Genomic DNA, 18145 nt, shown 5'->3' with positions numbered 1-18145 from the left:
TTTATATTTAACACACATCATCAAACTTAAAAATGCGCAGTCATTATTGCACAGGAACGTTGTAACAAAAGAAAAGTTTATACAATATATATACCCTCTATGCTATGCGATGATAAATAATGTGGTGATAGAGAGAGGTTTATGTATTTAGATATAGATATGGTTTTTTATTTGCATGATTGTCAAGTTGGATTGCTTATCTCATGATTGAAACAAAAGTATGAATTCTTTAATGTGTACGTATACGTGCGCATATGTATCAAATTCTTTAACTGTTATATTAAATTTTGAGATATGAAGTTGAATAGGTTAGGTTAAAAATGAAATAATTTTTGTTTGAATAGATTCTTTAAAACAATAAACTGGAAAGAATATTCTTATAGATCCAAATACAAAAATTCTTTTCAATAAACAAATATGTGGGTATTTGGTTATGGATCACTTATATGGAAAGTTGATTTTCCTTATGAAAAAAGAATCATCGGTTACATTAAGGGATATGTGAGACGATTTTATCAAAAAAGTACTGATCACAGAGGAACACCCGCTAAGGTGCGTTCAACAATAAAAATATAATTGTTTAGTAAAAAGTTCTTAAATCTATCTTCTTAATTTTTACTTTGAATTTTGAGTCATATAATATATACATATATAATTTTTAGCCTGGCCGTGTTGTTACCTTGCTTCCATCCGACAATCCAAATGATGAAGTATGGGGTCTTGCTTATAAAATATCTGGTGAAAATGTAGATAATGTTGTTGCACATTTAGACTTCAGAGAAAAAGGTGGCTATAAAAGAAATACTGTTCTCTTTTATCCTTATGCTAGTCTTAACGACGTTGACAAAAGTCTTTCTTCTACTTCCTTAGACAATATTGTAAATACAAATAATACAATTATAGAGCCAATTACAGATAAAGATCCGTTCTACCTGACAATCTATATAGGTAGCAAAGATAATCCTAATTATGTAGGCGCTGAAAATATAGAGACATTAGCAAATTGTATATTTAATGCACATGGTCCTAGCGGATCAAATAGAGAATATCTTTATAAATTAGCATCTGTTGTACGTACCTTAATTCCAAATGCTAACGATGAATATTTGTTTTTATTAGAAAAAGCTGTAAAAAAGTTAGAAAAAGATTCGGAGAAAAAAAACGAATAATATTAATATGCAGAAAACTTATTTATATACAATGTACAGAGTCTATTTAATTCTATAAGAAAAATTATTTAAAAAAACATGATTTTTTATCAATTAAATTTTAACATTTTTCAAACTTTTTGCAAAATTAAAGAAATATTCTCTTCTATATTAATAAAAAAAAATTATTCGTATATAAAAAAAATATTTCATATATAAAACGTATTTAAAGTATAAAATTATTCATTTCATGATAAATACAATTTTGGAAAATATAAATTCAATCTAATATGAATACATTGTTTAATTTGTTTTCAATCCTATCTTTCCAATTCGTATTCCCGCGTTATATGTCAATGCATACATGTGTAGGAGGTGAGCGTACTGGGAGAGGGAGGTCAAAGTAAGATATAGTATACTATGTATGGTGGTTGAGAGAGAAGAGGTAATATTACTAAGGAAGGAGTGAGTGAGAAAGAGAGTGCGTATAAGAGAAAAAAAAGATAGAAGCAATAAAGTCGATGGTCTCGTTTGCTTAGTTCCATTAATAGTACGAGTTGTATAAAATTTACTAGAATCTTTCCTCTTTCTAGAAAAGAGAACGGGGTGACCAATAGTGACAAATGTGAATACATCTTTTCACCGATTTCAATGTTTATTTCATATATATACATGAATAAATATATATATAATTATATTTGTGTAATCAAATTAAAAAAATAATTGAAATTTGTTTTAGTGTTATCGACCAATGGAAATAAAGTGTGAAATGAAATTTCTATAAAAATCGAACTTCGTTAAAAAACTTTATAATACGTGACGATCTCGAAGAGAGGACAAGACTTGAGCATGTAATATATATACTTGTATACTTACATATACATACAAAGAACATTTTCAACAGAGTATCGACTTTTTTCTTACAACGTATTGTTGTTTTTTCTCTGCTACTGTACATACATTTTTTCAAGAGGATACTCTACATACCATACAGTTATGGTTTGTATTCTACTACTTATTTACTTTTCGAATTATTGCGTCAGATTTAATTAATTTATTTTTGAAAAAAATAAAAGTAGAAGTATTTAAGTTGAATTATTTGATTTATTTCATAAATTTTTCTTTCAAATATATACAATTTCTGTTTATTTATATATACAAAATAATAGGGATATAGTCCTTTTCATATTGTGTGTAACGTATATTTATATATGTATATATTATATCTGTGCCAAGAAGATTTAAAAGATTGGATTACGAAAGTTTTGATTGAAAGTGTGTGTTGTGTGTGTAACGTCGTTGGGTCCACATATACACACAAATATATACTTCTATATAACATATACTGCGTACTGACAGTTCGTTTTGCTGTTGGTCATTGACGCTTTGAACTATATACTTCTGCTTTTGTCTTCTTCTTTCTAAAGAAGATTAGACGAACAAAATACTCTCTGTTTAGTTTCTCTTTTCAAGTAAGTGAATTTGTTTATGGATTTATTCAACGAGTATTTTAATTTACTTATTAATATTACTGATTATAGTGTATTTATTTAAATATAAAATAAGAACAGAGTAAAACAGTTAAAGTGATCTTTCAAAAATGATTTGAAAAATTTCGTAACACTTATAATTAGATATGTAGGTTTCTATATGTCAAAAGAAATAAATTTTTATTTTTGGTTGTTTTTAATTTTACTTTTTTTTTATTTGTTTTCTTAAAATTCTTTTTTCTAGATAATAACTAATCTAATTTTCTTTTTTTTTATCATCCGTATTTAAGCATAATAATTTTTTTTATCTATATTTTATACGAATATAGGTATCACACTTGCGTCATTTTGTGTTTATGTGTATATGCATGCGTGTTTGTGCGTGTAATTCAATAATTGTCTAAATTTGGTATCGTTTATATTATATGAAAAAAATATATAGAGATACAATTGGAAATTAATATATTTTTAAATTGATTTTTTTTTTTGAAAGAATTCTTTTTATTTTTATACAATAATTCATTAGACTCGTACAAGTAATGATCATTATGAAAAAAGAAAGAATATATATAGTGACTCACAAAAATATTCGGATACTACAGTATGACCAACTTTGTGGCTTCATATTTCCATTGTTTATAAAAACAATTACTCTGATTATTGTTTTTAGCAATAGGTCATTTATTAATTTTGATAAAAATATATAGTTTTTTTTTTAAAATTTATATATATATATATATATATTGGATGATAAAATTTATTAAACAAAATAATATATTTTTGACTCATTGAATCATTTGGACAAAGTTCATTTAACTTATTTAATGTAAATTAAAATTCAGAAAATAATTTTAATACTTTGTGACATAATTATTTTTTTTAAATATAAAAAATAAAAAATATTGTATAGTTACATTTGCTTATTTATTTTAGAGTTTTTGTTTTGATTCAAAATTGGAGTTTTCTGAATTTCCTTATCTTATTTATCCCATACATTTTGAACGTGATTAAGCTCCGGTAATTATAGTTGGAAGTGAAGAATTTTGAGAAATTTATTTAATAAGAATTTTTGCGAGAAATGCATGCCTTATATTTAAGTTGTTTGCTTAATAGAAATTAAAGCTGTTATTAACTTCCATTTTTTCGACGTTTCCAAGTAAACTGTTTTTAAATATGTTTAAGTAAAGATTTTGATCCACAATGTTGTAAATGAGCACTAAGTTTCTAATTCCATATTATGAAATGTAGCCCTATAAAGTTATATGATTTGATATTTTTTCATGAATTATCGTATAAGAGCTCATATCTACGTGAGATTTGTCATGGTGTGTTTGCAGATATATTGCGTAAGAAAGTCAAGTATTTTATATTGCATTGAAAGATACCAAAAATGGATATCGAATCGTCCTTAACACAAAAAATAAAAAATAGTGATAAATACGTATTTTCATTAATTTAACAATAAGTTTTTAATACATACAAATGATTTTTTATGCGTTAATATTATTTTGTACGAAATTTTATTCAAAAATTTTTAATGATGTTCGTAATGTAACGTTAAAAAGGAACATATGTATATATGTATATAGTTCGTTAAAAAATTGGTAAAAAATAACGTGTCAAGTTTTTATTGCATATTTCGGTACGTAATGCGCTATTGCGACCTAATATTACGTACATGCAAAATAAAAAGTTTTCTTTCTTACGAATGAAATTTTAGTTCATGGTAGATAAGATATATTTAAAGAAAATATTATAAACATGTGATGTCGTTTGCTTCCTTTGTTTTCATTTCGTGAAACTTCTCGTTTCATTCCAGTTTTGATCAAGGTCTGTTTACGCCTGAAATGATCATACTTATAGATTCTCTTATAAGTGAATGTTGTGATAACCTTGAAATCATGATTACTTGCAAAGTTTCTTATTTTGTAGAATAAATATAACACATTATTCGTCACAAAGAGATTTTCTTTGAATCTTATTACGTACTGATAAATTAAAGAAGGATATCATGAGATACACTTAAATATTAAAGTACATCCTTTTCTATTTTATAATCAAATTCAAATTCTTAACAATATATGTACTCATATTATATATTTTTATTTTACAGATATAAGGCCAGCCAGTTGTGTCATTCTTATTGAGTGATTAGAATTTTTAGTTTTCAATCAATAACTTGTTGATTTGTATACTGAAATTCTACCGTTTCCATAGTAAGCGGTTTGATCACACAATATAAGAATGGACACATCAGGCTTTCCTGTACCAGATGCAATCCACCCACTACTTGAACAATTGCAAGAAGCATTGGTGCTGGAGGTTAAATATCAACCTGATCTTCAACTACTCACTACAACTCAAGTAAGTTATTAACATTTTATTTCTCTTAGATATCGCATATATTTATATAGGCAATAAATATAAAATACAATCAATGTATGCTACAGAATGATGAGATTACTATTGAAGCACGGGATGGATCTGCCCATGTATTAAGATGTTTGAAAGTATGGTATGATTTACCATCTGATGTATTTTTTCTTGCTATTAATTTGATGGATCGATTTTTAACTAAAATGAAAGCCAAACTGAAACATATGGCTTGCATCAGTGTATCAGCTTTTCATATCGCAGCAGTTCAAATGGCTCAATCTTTGGATGCTGATCATTTGGTATCTATTTCTCAGTGCAAGTGTACTGGTGGAGATCTTAAGCGTATGTCTGAAGTAATACGTAATAAATTAGAATGGGTACCTGATATACAACCAATTACATCATTAACTTTTCTACGTTTGTTCAATACAATGTTTTATACTGTTGCATTGCATTTGGGTATTGGTGATATATATACTAATGTTTTAATGGTAAATATTGCTAAAAATAATTGTTAATATATGTAATATTTTCAAAATTCTAAGTTATATGTATATGTATGTAATTTAGGAGTCTGAACTTTTTCTAAGATTAGAAATGATAGCTTGTAATGGAAATTGTGCAAGTTTAAGGCCATCGGAAGTAGCTTTGGTCTTATTCTGTACATATTTAAAAGCATCCATTACACGATTAGATGCAAATAAAGATGTTAATACTTCCGCAACATCTATGATTGCTGATCCTTCTACTATGAATTCATCTGTAACATCAGCACATCAAATGTTAAAATTGCTAGAATTTTCTACTGAACTACAAAAAATATGTAAGGTATGACACATATAATATATATAGATAACAATGTGATGATTATAAATTATGCAAAAAGTAAATATTAATATTATTTTATAAAAAAAAGATTTCAAGAGATAGCTATGTTTCTACTCATGAAGCTGTAAGTGCAGTTTTGAATAAATACAATGCCCAAGAACAAATGCCACATAGACAGAGACTCATATGGAAATTATCTTCACGTACAGCACGTCTTTTGCGTCCTACTGATAAATTTACATCTGTTTTACCTGTCATTGCTGAACACACTCCAGTTCCATCTCCAAGTAGAATAAGGTAAATTGTGACATTTTATTTAATTAAATAAGTTTTAAGTATATATAAATGATAAATATATAATAATAATATATAAGTGACCATACAAAAGATTCAGACTGCAATTTGCAATCAATTTGTGACCAATTTATGACCACTTTATGACTTGATATTAGGATTATTTATAAAGCAATCGACCTGACTATTTTTTTTTTTAAATACACTTTAATTATATATTAATCTAGGTAAATATATTATTTCGTTTAGTAATTTTTATTATGTATAACTAAGATTTTTGTTATACTATTTTAGAAAAAATCGTAAGTTTTCTCGTCGTCATGGAAACAAGAGGCGTTAATATATCTCGCTTATAATAAAGGAATAATAAGCAAAGAAGATCTATCGTATCTGGACGAATGAGGATTTAAAATGGCATTTTCCAACACAATATTTAATAATAGACACTATATAGACCTTGTGTGTTTCTTGAAAATGCAAAATCATTCAATGTAAGTCAATATCTTATCATGTTATTTGAAAAGCATGACACATGTGTATAATTGTTCGTTTATTTTTATTTCTCTTATTTATTTTGGAATTTTTCTAAAGTCTATTTTCTAAATGAAAATACAAAATTTATGAATTAGGAAAATATGATGATTTTTTTATTTTTATTATATGAACCAATTATTTGTTATAAATATTATAAAATATTAGAAAAGGAATTAAATATATAATGAAAAACAAAAAAAGAAAACAGAAAAACAAAAGTCGATTTCCTCCTTCTCTATATAAAGTGAAATTTTATATAATATAATATATTTATATGTTGTTTATGTAACATATATATATATTTGACAGACATTTTAAAATTATATATTTATAGTATTATTATTCTATTAGAAAGGGAGAAAAAAAGAAAAACGAAAAAAAAGAAATATGTTAAAATAAATAAGATAAATTTTGCACTTAACACAACATATATTACACACAAAAGAGTGCTCTTTGCAAAATAATGATACAATAAAAGATATTATTAAGTATTTGATAGATTTGCATCAATAATAATGATAAGAGATTATATCTTTTACTATCGTACTGTAAGTAGTTGTAAAAGATAAAAAAAAAAAAAAGAAACAAAACAAAAATAAAAATTAAGAATGAAGAATGTAAAATACTTGATTGTGTTCTATCGAAATAGAGTATCTTTTTTTATATCAAAGAAAACAAAATTGAATACATCTGAAAATTGTCTGTACATAGAAGAATGATTTTGCTTGAAAGTTTTTATGATAAGAATATGTTTGAATTGGGATGATAAAAATACACACATATATATATACAAATGCATGTGCATAATATAATTTTATAATTGATTTAATAACATAATCTTGAGTATTGAGAGCATTCACTTTTTATTCATTATATTTTATATATTTCAATAATTCTCTATTCATAATAAATAAATTCAAATCATTCATGTGTAGAAAAAAATTACACTTACATTAAAAAAGATTTTTATTATTAAATATCATGTTATGGAAAGATTTTATATAATATTTATATTGAATATTGTTGACTTTATTTCTTAATAATTTAAACTTATAAATTTGAAATTGCTAAAATATTATAATTTGTTAATCTTGGTCTTATATTTATAACTAAGGCTATCTATTTAACTTCTGATATATTTCTAATGAAAATTCTTTATCAATATTTATTACATGCTCTCTTTATCTTGTGTAAGTATACAAGAAAATAATTATGTATTACCAATTAAAAGCACAACTTTTGATACTCAATAATCACCCCTTTTATGAATAATATTTTTATAAGAATATATTTTCTGTTATTATCGAAATACGATATTCTTTTATATATAATACATGCATTTAGTTCCTTATAATAATTATTTTATCGAACAATTTTAATGCACAAATTTCTCTTGCATGTATTAAATACAAACTCATATATAAAGAATCATGAAATTACTACACGTATTATTTCTTAAGACGATTATTACATAACTATGAAATGTTTCATTAAATTAGAAATGAATATTTCTTAAAAAAATAATTAATACAATAGTATTTACAAAATTAAATATCACATATAATTTATATAAGTATTTACTAGGTTGAGTAAAAAGTCCGTTCGCATTGATGGTAACTTGTTGTTCTTGGTAATAAGTTGATCAAATCGAGAACAATACTTTTTTATCATACAATTCAACTTTAACTGTTTTTGATGGTTTTTGTTTTAATGTATACAATTGTTTCCTACGTTTTACATAATTAAAACATTTTATGTAATTTTCTTGTGAAAAAAATACTAACGAACTTTTTACTGAACCTAATAAATTATTTCTAATAACATTAATTTTATTATAAAAAAATGTTTCAGAATAAAAAAAGATTTAGTTGTCATAACATTAAGATAAAAATATTATTTAAGAATCATGTAAAATATATATAATTATAATATATTTTTGCTATTGAAAAAATATAATAATACCTGTAAACAATTATATTGGTTTCATTCATGAAATATGTTATATATAATAAGTAGCATAAATACTTTGTGATACTATTAGGAATAAAAAAAATAAAAAATTTTCATAATATAAGAGAAAATTTGTAAAAAAAATTATTTAGTATAGTATATCTATATATAAGATAAATATGTGAGTACACGTATTACATAAAGATAATTATTTTAATGTTGTATATACATACAATAAAAAATTAGACACATAGTTATACAAGATGTAAAATTACTTAGAATTATATTAATTCGAAGATAATCATGATATTAGGATTGCAAAATAAGAGTTATATCTCTCGAAAAATTAAAACGATAAAAATTAAACATAAAATTATGTAAACAATTATTATTTTTCTAATATATCAACTTTATTTACATAATAAATAAATTAATATTTATTATGTTTTTTTCCCAAAGTAATCGAGGGGAAAATATTATTAATTTTTAGTGTGTTATTATAAAGAAATGATATTTATGATATAAATACAGTTCTATGATAACACATATCATTATAAGTAACGTTAAAGTCAATAACAATTTTAATTTATATTTAATAATAAGTTATATGCTTATTGCTCCTATAAAAATTTTTATATCAAATAAACATATTTTATAAAAAAAGTTAAAAGGTTAAAAGGACTTTTTCGCCGATTTTTAACAATTTTAAAATTTCGCGGGCTTCAGTTCTCACTGACTTAAAAATTATTTGATTAGTAAGTACAAATATTTTGTATTTTAATTTTTAAAAATTATTTAAACTATTAGTTGCGCCCTTTAAGAATACACTATAAGAAGTTACTCATCCCCAAGATCATAATTACATTGAGAGTTTACTGTAATGCTAATATGTTTATAATATAAATATTGTTTACAAATATTTAATGCACTAGATGGCGTTTCGAACAATGTGGATAAATTTTCATATCTTTGTAGCGTGACTAGTTTAAGTTGTGTGGGAGAAATTATATATATATATATAGTTTAAATCTTTAAAATAAAAAAATATCTAAGACTCTATTTTTTTTATGGAAATTATTTATCTTTAACGATGTTACGATCGTGTTCTTTTCGTAAGCATATAGTGAAGAAATTCATTCGCTAATTCAGTTCTGCTATTGGTCAATGAAAAATATCCGTTTCGTTATTGGATGCAAATAAAAGAAGATATCTTTAATTCAGTAGTGAAAAAGATACGAGATTTGTTTTCAAATATTTGAAACACTTTTATTGAGACAGATTATATGACATCTTTTAGTTATTAACATCGTAGTCAAAATAAGATATATTTAACGTATTTTTGTGTGTGTGAATTGATCCCCTTTTTATACCGCATTAATATTAAAACATGTGTAAATAAGGTTAACTCATCAGAGATTACTTATATTTTGTGATGTCTATTTTAATCCTACTACTTCTCTGCAATAATAACACATGAATATACTACATATTTCAATAATATTATATTATAACATAGAATGTCTATTACAATTTTAAAATGTCTAGAAATTGGTTATATCAATTTCTCTAATGCTTAGTGAATACAATGAAAAGTAAAATGCCACAATTTCGGAGGAAAAAATCGGGGAAATCTTTTCCAGTGAAAGTTTCTACCTTGGATGCAGAATTGGAATTTAATTTAGAAGTTAGTGATTTATGATTAATTTTATATTAATATTTTCTTAAAATTTATTTTTTCTTTTCTAATGTTTCTTTCTATAAAATATTTTTTAATTTATCTTTACAGTGGAGATCTACAGGAAGAGATTTGTTTGATTTAGTGTGCCGTACTATTGGACTTAGGGAAACATGGTATTTTGGTCTTCAATACGAAGATTCTAAAGGATTTATATCTTGGTTGAAGTTAGATAAAAAAGGTAAACTTCATTGGGATTAACCCCTTGACATACAATGACGTCTCTGAAACGTCATTTATTTCATGTGTCATTGTAAACTTTGACGTCTACGAGATGTCAAGAATTATTTTTAGCTATTTCTGCTTTGAGAAGTATCACACTTTACAAAATTATTAAATTATTATTTTATAGTGTTAATTAATTATCAATCTTATTTTATATATTATCATTTTATTTTTATGTCAAGGGATTAAATTGCATTTGTAATTAGTAAATCGTAGTACTTGTTATAAAATATATGTTATTTACATTGTAGTACAAGATCAAGGCATTTCACAACAACCCACTACTCCTTTTATGTTTCTGGCTAAATTTTATCCCGAAGATGTGTCTGAAGAATTGGTACAAGAAGTTACACAACATTTATTCTTCCTTCAAGTGAAACAAGCTATTTTGTCGATGGATATTTATTGTCCTCCAGAAGCTTCTGTTTTACTTGCTTCGTATGCTGTACAGGCAAAGGTATTTTTAAAGATATAATATAAGTTTTCTTTTCTTCACGTATGGGTCAAAATTGATAATTTTTGCATACATAATTGAACTTATTTTTAAATTGATTTTTATCTTACATGATGATTTTTGGCAGATAAGTTTAATGTATACATAGGCGTACAAGTATATGTAGATATTGCTATGTTTTGATTATAATTATTACTGCACGGTTGTTAGTATGGGGACTATGATGAAGTTTCATACCGCCCAGGAATGCTGGCCAGTGAAGATCTGCTTCCACAAAGAGTCATAGATCAATATCAAATGACTGCTGAAATGTGGGAAGATAGAATTAAAATTTGGTATGCTGATCATCGTGGAATGTCTAGAGACGAGGCTGAAATGGAATACCTTAAAATTGCTCAAGATCTGGATATGTATGGTGTGAATTATTTTCCTATTAGTGTGAGTAAGATTAATCAAATTTTATCATTTCTAAATAATGCACAATTTGATTTAAAGTTTTAACAATACATATTTGTATTTCAATTTTAGAACAAAAAGGAAACAAATTTGTGGCTTGGTGTAACAGCATTGGGACTAAATATCTATGAAAAGGAAAATAAGCTCGCTCCTAAAACTACATTTACGTGGTCTGAAATTCGACATATTAGCTTCGATGATAAGAAGTTTGTCATTAAACCAGTGGAAAAGACATCGCCAAACTTCGTGTTCTTCTCGCAGAAAGTTCGCATGAATAAACTGGTAAAAAAACAGTCAGATGTTGCCAGCTGGGTGAAGGGTTTGATAGCTTTAGGGTTGGACGAACATAATAGTGACGAAGGTGCTCACATATTATTTGTTAAGATCCTGGACCTGTGTATTGGCAACCATGATCTATTTATGCGAAGACGCAAGCCTGACTCCATGGAGGTACAGCAGATGAAGGCTCAAGCCAAAGAAGAGAAGTCACGGTAAATATATTTATCTTTTTCTTTCAAAATTTATTAGTTTAGTCATTTAGTTAAAGAAATCTAATGAAAGCTAATACAAATCAAAATTAAATTGATGATCGTTTTCTTTTTTTAATACTTACAATTGTTCTACATCATTCAGGTATGATATTATTTTTATATTTGAAGAAATTAATTAATTTATATTTTTACTAATTTTTATCAAAAAGTTTGAGACAGGTTTCATCCATCTACTTGGATGTGCTTTGGATTAGAAGACCTTAAAACAACGAAAGTATCTTCGTATGTTAGAATATACTTCTCTAAAAATGGTTCGGGGGTATTGAGAAAATTAGATGACTTATATACATATTATTTTATTGTATATATTTAAAAACATACAAAATGAATTTCAAAGAAAATTTTTAAAAGCTGATTCTAAATTACACAAATAATTTTTACTTACATCAGTAAAAAAAAAAAAAAAACAGATTTAATTAAAATACTCTTTAATTGTAGATAAGTAATATATTTATCACAATACAGTAAATATGTATATTCATCGATACTACATGCTATGATTTACTGAATGTTTCAGGTAATAGCTCTTCACAAAAGAATTTTTCATAATTCATTGAGGCTCCTGAGCACTCTCATATACATTATATAAATAAAATTTAGGACATACATGTTTTCAATACTGCCACAATGGAATTATTGGTAAATGTGGTTTGCATGCTATTATTTGTTATTTAATAAATTGATTTTTTGTATCAGTAATAATTTATAAATTATAAAAAATACATAAAAAATATAATATAAAAAACAAAATGAAAAATTTTACGAGTTCTTAGGAGCCTTGATGAGAATAGTAATTCAAATTCGTTAGTATTTAATTGATTACTAATCTTACTAGGAGACAGGTTGAAAGAAATAAGTTGGCAAGAGAAAAGCAGTTAAGGGAAGCTGCTGAAAGAGAAAAGGCTGCTATGGAACAACGCCTTTTACAGTATCAAGAAGAAATTCGTTTAGCGAATGAAGCTCTTGTAAGAATATTTATAATAATATATAGTTTGTAACATATATATATATATATATATATAACATATATATATATGTTACAATATATATATATTATTATAGAGAAGATCCGAAGAGACAGCAGATCTTTTAGCTGAGAAGAGTCGGGTTGCAGAAGAGGAAGCAATGCTCCTTAGTCAAAAAGCCTCAGAAGCTGAACAAGAAATAACACGAATTCGGTTAAACAATATGAAAGCTGAAGAAGAGAAGGTACATTTAGAACGAAAGACTAGGGAAGCGGAATTATTGACCGAAAGACTGGTACAAGAATCAGAGAGAAGAGCTGCAGAGGCAGAAAAATTGAAAGATGAATTGTTAAGAGCACGCATTGCTGAAAAAGAAGCTAAAGAAAAACTTTTAGAATTTCTTAGTAGAAATGCTTATACTGCTGCTATAACAGTAAGTAAAATCAAATTTAGATAAATATTATTGTTTAATCTTTATTATGTACAATATAGTAACCTTTATTTTTCTTATAAATAGCCCGTTCCAAATCTGTTCCCTTCGACACAAGTATTTACATCAGATTTACAAGCGGATCTTCAAAATTTGCAATTAGATACTGAACCTTTACCATCCGATTTAACCTCGTATGATCTTATTGCTGATGGTGATGTAGATCAATTATCATTAGAGATAGAGAAAGAACGAGTTGACTATTGGGAGAAGAGTAAACATTTACAAGAACAGTTAAGAGAATTGCGATCTGAAATAGAAGTAATGAAAGTTGGTGAAAAACAGTGCGAATTTGATCAGTTACATGAGGAACAGATGAGACTTGGAGAAAATAAATATAGTACATTAAAAAAAGTTAAATCAGGTTCTACTAAAGCTAGAGTTGCTTTCTTTGAAGAATTATAATATAAAAGAATATAAAAGATCTGTGTTATACAAAATATAGGGATTAACGATTTTGAATGTTATTAAGAAAACATTCATTTTTGTTCTTATATTTGCATATTTCTATAGCTAAAAAAAAAAACAATGAGAAAAGGCTATGTATATGTATTCATGTCATGCATTCATATCATTTTTCTAATGATCATTAAGCTACTGAAATTTGTGTTAACATATGCCGATTATCGGATTATATTTTTATGAATTTATTAATGACGAACTCTCTTAATAATAATTTTAAAGTTCTAAAACTTTTATCTTGGAAGATGAAAGAACAATATTATGTACTTTCTCTGATTTATATGTTTTTAAATGAAGTAGATACCTGTAGGTATTAAAATACAGGGATATCAATGAATACATATTATATATATGATAAATGCGTTTACATCTTAGTTTTTAAATATTTAATTTTTCTTTTAAATTAAATATAATCAAAATCTTCGGTAATAATTCCTTAGAAAATTTGAATCAATTGTATTTTTTGCTATATATATATATATATATATATAAAATATAATATAATAAGATTATATATATATATATATCCTTTTATTTATGGATTTTTCATATTACTACAATACATAGATTCAAAATATTACATACAATGTAAATTAAAGTATATATAGATTCATTCGAAAATTTTTAATTTGTGTAAATAAGAACTCTTCTTATTTTTTTATATAAAAATACATTGTCATGTCATTGTCACATCTCTGTGTATTTACACAGTGATACAGTGCTTTGTAGCAATAGAGTTTATACAGAGTGATACTATAAGATAAAAATTTTTGAAAAAATTCCAATAATTATTATACTTTGAAATAATTAGCTTATATTATTATTTTTTTATTTTTTATTTCTTTAATATTTAAAGAAAAGTGCCTTATAATAATGCCTTAAAAATATATATGCGATAAAAAAAGAAATAATTATTAAAATTGATATCATGTGTGCTTATATATTTTGTTATTAAATGTGCATATTATATAATAATGTATTTATAGATATCATTAAATTTGTTTTAATGGCCATAGACTGCAAAATACGTTAAGTAAAAGAAATTAAACGTATTTAATTGTCAATGCGAATTAGAATTTGTTATATTAGAAATGACTCAACAATAATTCCTGCATATATTATATGTATTGAGCGTATGGAACGTTTGTATGGAAATGAATGTAAATGTGTGAATTTAGACACAAGTACTACTATAGTTTATTATTATTATTTTTTTAAATCTGGTTTTTTTAAAATAATCTAAATATTCTCTTTTTTTTCATTCATTCTGACCAATTCATTCATATTATTTCTAAATTTTGTAGTAGCTAGATTATTCCAGTTATGCTTTCATTATAGAATGTATACGTTATTAGTATAATTATAAAAAGATTTAAAAATTGATATCAGTATTCAATGTATTAAATATTAAACGATTTATTTTTACTTATACATTCATACATTTTTTAGACATCCTTTTTTATATAAACCATATGTTTAATGGCAAATGTATTATTATTTTTTTCTTTTTATATATATATATTTAATTGAATATAAAAGAAGTGGAAGGTTTAATCTGATTAAATTCTTTCGATAATGTTGGCATCATATATAAACTTTCATTATCTTCAATATTTGGTACTCTAAAAAATAAATCACGCATCAGTGTTCCATCGCTAGTAGGTTCATCCAAATCACTTTTACTCTTAGTTTTTATTTCTTGAGAACGTTTAAGATTCGGTTCGATATTATATCTTCTAAAAATGATTTATATTGAATCATTATTAATTATTTTTTTGCATAAAAAAATTAGATTATATTAAATATAACATTAATATATATACCTAATGTCATATTTTGTTGTATACGAATGAAGATCATCAGTTGTTTGAGATGCTTTATCAACCATTTTATTTTTAAGAAAATTTTGAGCTAAATCTCTGGAATGCATTAATTTCTCTAATCTAAGAGATTCTTTCAATCTTTGAATTTTTGCAATAAGATTACTTTTCTCTATTTCTTTTTGACTAATAATCTCATGAATAATTATTTTCTCACATAAAAGATCTCTAACATTTTCAACTAAACTCATAAATTGTTTTTCTTGTGCCATCAATTGACACGTTAACAATTCAAGCGCTTGTATAATTTGAATTCTTAAACTTGTTCCTTTCGTTTTTGCTTCGGAAAGCTAAAAATGTAAAAGGAAATTGAAATAAGAATATATAACAAATAAGAGAGAAAATAAATTATATAAAATATATTCATTTTACTTTATATTCTAATTGTTTCTTTTCACAGTTGTGACGATTAAGAAATATTTGATATTCTTCTAGTAATGCTTTTTTTTCAGATTCACTCACAGCTAAATCAGATTTTACTTCGTGCATTTCACGAGTGCATCTATGTATAAATATATTATATATATATATATGTATTAAATTTAGAATGTATAGTAAATGAGAATAATTATTTCTTACTTTGCCAAATGTTTGATTAATAATGATATTCGTTTCCTATCGACAGGACATAAATCTTGTATGTGTGAAAAATTATAAGTGCTTTCTTTATCATTATCATTATTACATTTTGAGCATGTTGTTTTTATCACTTTTATTTCTTCAATTTCTGTTAATATATATTATATTGATATAATAGTATAAAAATGCACATGTATACAAATTTTTTTTATTTACGTGCAATTTACCTTCTTCGCCACATCTCATATTGAACAAATTTTGTTGAATCTGCAAAACACGTTGATGGAATTTGGCGAGCCTATGTGTATGGATTTTTTCTCATTTTGTCTTCTATACTTCACAAGTCAATAACTTAAATCAATAACTCAACGAGAAGTCAAAATTCAATGGGAATAAATAATGATAATGATATGTAATAATAATTTAAAGGAAAAAACAAAAATATATCTGATACAAATAAATGCACTTATACATCAAAATATATGCACCTTTTAGACCATTTTACATAAGAAGTCATAAGATTATTTTTATCGTTCATTGTTTCATACATTCTCACATAAAGCAATACTTTTAATTATTTTGTAATATAATTAGAAAAATATCTTATTTATTTTTCACAATAAAAAATATTTGTCACATTTATGACGCATAAAAATAGAAAAAAAAATCCAAAGTAAAATTGTATTTACTATTATGCAATTGTTTTAATATATTTGTTTTCATATTACATAGAAACTACTTTAATACAATTATTTTTGACAGATAGTTTTTATACATAAATATATAGTGAGTCACAGAAGTATTCGTACTTCCACATCGTTAATTTTAAACAATTAATATTTACTTGTAATGCAATGTTTCAAAATTTTTATAGAGAGAAATACATTTTAGGATTATGAAACATTTAATCATCAATATCAATTTTATTATAAAAGAATATTTTATTGTAAAAAAAAAGGTTAATTTTTACATAAATGATAACAAAATTAATTTCATCAGAATATGTCCCATCATTTCAAAAGTATTAAAAAATACAAAGAATATCATTTAATAAAAAATTAATAATATATTTTCATTATATCTCTTATGTAGATACGAATAGTATTGTGAGATCAACTTTGTTATCATTTATGTACAATTTTATTTCTCTAGCATTAAAATGTTCTTTTATAATAAAACTTATATTAATTTGAAAGTTTAATAATCCTGTATTGGTTTCTAGATATAAGAATTTTAAAAGTGCATTATAATCAAATATCCATTATTTAAAATTAACAGTGGAGGTAATTACGAATAGTTCTGTAATTCAATATATATATACTTGTACCTTAACAACAAATACAACTGTTAATATAAATTTTCTTTTCTTTTTATTATTACTATTAATAATAATATGAGAATATGAGATTAATTCTAATATACAATTAATATTATCTCATTTGTATAAAAAATTAATATTCTAAGTGTTCAAGTAACTAATATCAAAAAGTTATTTACTGTATGTATATTTGATAATAATCTTTTTTATATATATCACAGTTATATACAGACCAATGTTTATTAATTAACGTGTGTATATTTATTATGGATATCAATTTCAGTTTTCTATAATTTAAGTAATAGGATTATTATTATTATTATTATTATTATGTTATATATACAGAGTGATGAAAAATATTATACCTGCTAAATGAACAAATAAATCTCTTAAAATAAATATTAGTAGCC

At 24.5% G+C, this 18145-nt stretch overlaps 4 protein-coding genes across 12 annotated transcripts; 3 read left to right on the top strand and 1 right to left on the bottom strand.

Moving 5' to 3' along the window:
- The first annotated feature begins 10 nt into the window (after positions 1–10).
- On the top strand, positions 11–1437 carry LOC107065540 (putative glutathione-specific gamma-glutamylcyclotransferase 2). 5 transcript variants are annotated; one of them, XM_089177724.1, is made up of 3 exons: positions 11–218; positions 384–552; positions 663–1437. In XM_089177724.1, the coding sequence occupies exons 2-3, from the start codon at positions 418–420 to the stop codon at positions 1167–1169; spliced, it is 642 nt and encodes a 213-aa protein (XP_089033850.1). In that variant the 5' UTR covers positions 11–218; positions 384–417; the 3' UTR covers positions 1170–1437. The 5 variants fall into 5 exon arrangements, with proteins under 5 accessions (XP_089033850.1, XP_015174829.1, XP_015174830.1 ...); XM_015319343.2 differs by having other exon boundaries at positions 11–236; XM_015319344.2 differs by having other exon boundaries at positions 11–308.
- Positions 1438–1599: 162 nt separating this feature from the next.
- CycG (cyclin G) lies at positions 1600–7272 on the top strand. Of its 4 annotated transcripts, XM_015319326.2 has the most exons (7): positions 1600–1773; positions 1888–2147; positions 4752–5002; positions 5089–5505; positions 5585–5842; positions 5931–6139; positions 6431–7272. In XM_015319326.2, exons 3-7 carry the CDS (start codon positions 4883–4885, stop codon positions 6474–6476), a joined length of 1050 nt encoding a protein of 349 aa, XP_015174812.1. In that variant the 5' UTR covers positions 1600–1773; positions 1888–2147; positions 4752–4882; the 3' UTR covers positions 6477–7272. The 4 variants fall into 4 exon arrangements, with proteins under 4 accessions (XP_015174812.1, XP_089033847.1, XP_089033848.1 ...); XM_089177721.1 differs by having other exon boundaries at positions 1600–2147; XM_089177722.1 differs by lacking the exons at positions 1600–1773; positions 1888–2147 and adding an exon at positions 2174–2620.
- A 2417-nt stretch (positions 7273–9689) lies between these two features.
- On the top strand, positions 9690–15389 carry Mer (ezrin/radixin/moesin family protein merlin). 2 transcript variants are annotated; one of them, XM_089177720.1, is made up of 9 exons: positions 9691–10304; positions 10407–10536; positions 10832–11037; positions 11245–11472; positions 11563–11772; positions 11875–11981; positions 12877–13006; positions 13104–13439; positions 13524–15389. In XM_089177720.1, the coding sequence occupies exons 1-9, from the start codon at positions 10206–10208 to the stop codon at positions 13899–13901; spliced, it is 1824 nt and encodes a 607-aa protein (XP_089033846.1). In that variant the 5' UTR covers positions 9691–10205; the 3' UTR covers positions 13902–15389. The 2 variants fall into 2 exon arrangements, with proteins under 2 accessions (XP_015174897.1, XP_089033846.1); XM_015319411.2 differs by having other exon boundaries at positions 9690–10304; positions 11563–11981.
- Positions 15357–16785, bottom strand: LOC107065398 (uncharacterized). Its single transcript, XM_089177723.1, has 5 exons — positions 16645–16785; positions 16418–16565; positions 16211–16340; positions 15782–16128; positions 15357–15694 (listed from the first exon to the last, which is right to left on the bottom strand). Exons 1-5 carry the CDS (start codon positions 16661–16663, stop codon positions 15481–15483), a joined length of 858 nt encoding a protein of 285 aa, XP_089033849.1. The 5' UTR covers positions 16664–16785; the 3' UTR covers positions 15357–15480.
- Between the last annotated feature and the right edge of the window lie 1360 nt (positions 16786–18145).

Source organism: Polistes dominula, unplaced genomic scaffold (assembly GCF_049000335.1).
Source record: "Polistes dominula isolate Pdom_NZ unplaced genomic scaffold, Pdom_raw_medaka contig_24, whole genome shotgun sequence".
NCBI lineage: Eukaryota > Metazoa > Arthropoda > Insecta > Hymenoptera > Vespidae > Polistes > Polistes dominula.
This window is presented reverse-complemented; position numbering and strand designations above follow the sequence as displayed.

Bases quoted from the DNA above. Each gene is read 5' to 3' on its own strand.
- LOC107065540 (XM_089177724.1), top strand. From the start codon at position 418: ATGTGGGTATTTGGTTATGGATCACTTATATGGAAAGTTGATTTTCCT. The intron at 553-662 runs GTGCGTTCAACA...TATAATTTTTAG, and splicing joins ACAGAGGAACACCCGCTAAG to CCTGGCCGTGTTGTTACCTT.
- CycG (XM_015319326.2), top strand. From the start codon at position 4,883: ATGGACACATCAGGCTTTCCTGTACCAGATGCAATCCACCCACTACTT. The intron at 5,003-5,088 runs GTAAGTTATTAA...TGTATGCTACAG, and splicing joins AACTACTCACTACAACTCAA to AATGATGAGATTACTATTGA. The intron at 5,843-5,930 runs GTATGACACATA...TATAAAAAAAAG, and splicing joins AACTACAAAAAATATGTAAG to ATTTCAAGAGATAGCTATGT.
- Mer (XM_015319411.2), top strand. From the start codon at position 10,206: ATGAAAAGTAAAATGCCACAATTTCGGAGGAAAAAATCGGGGAAATCT. The intron at 13,007-13,103 runs GTAAGAATATTT...ATATTATTATAG, and splicing joins GTTTAGCGAATGAAGCTCTT to AGAAGATCCGAAGAGACAGC. The intron at 13,440-13,523 runs GTAAGTAAAATC...TCTTATAAATAG, and splicing joins CTTATACTGCTGCTATAACA to CCCGTTCCAAATCTGTTCCC.
- LOC107065398 (XM_089177723.1), bottom strand. The intron at 16,341-16,417 runs GTAAGAAATAAT...ATTTATACATAG, and splicing joins TTAATCAAACATTTGGCAAA to ATGCACTCGTGAAATGCACG. The intron at 16,129-16,210 runs GTAAAATGAATA...TTACATTTTTAG, and splicing joins AGAAACAATTAGAATATAAA to CTTTCCGAAGCAAAAACGAA.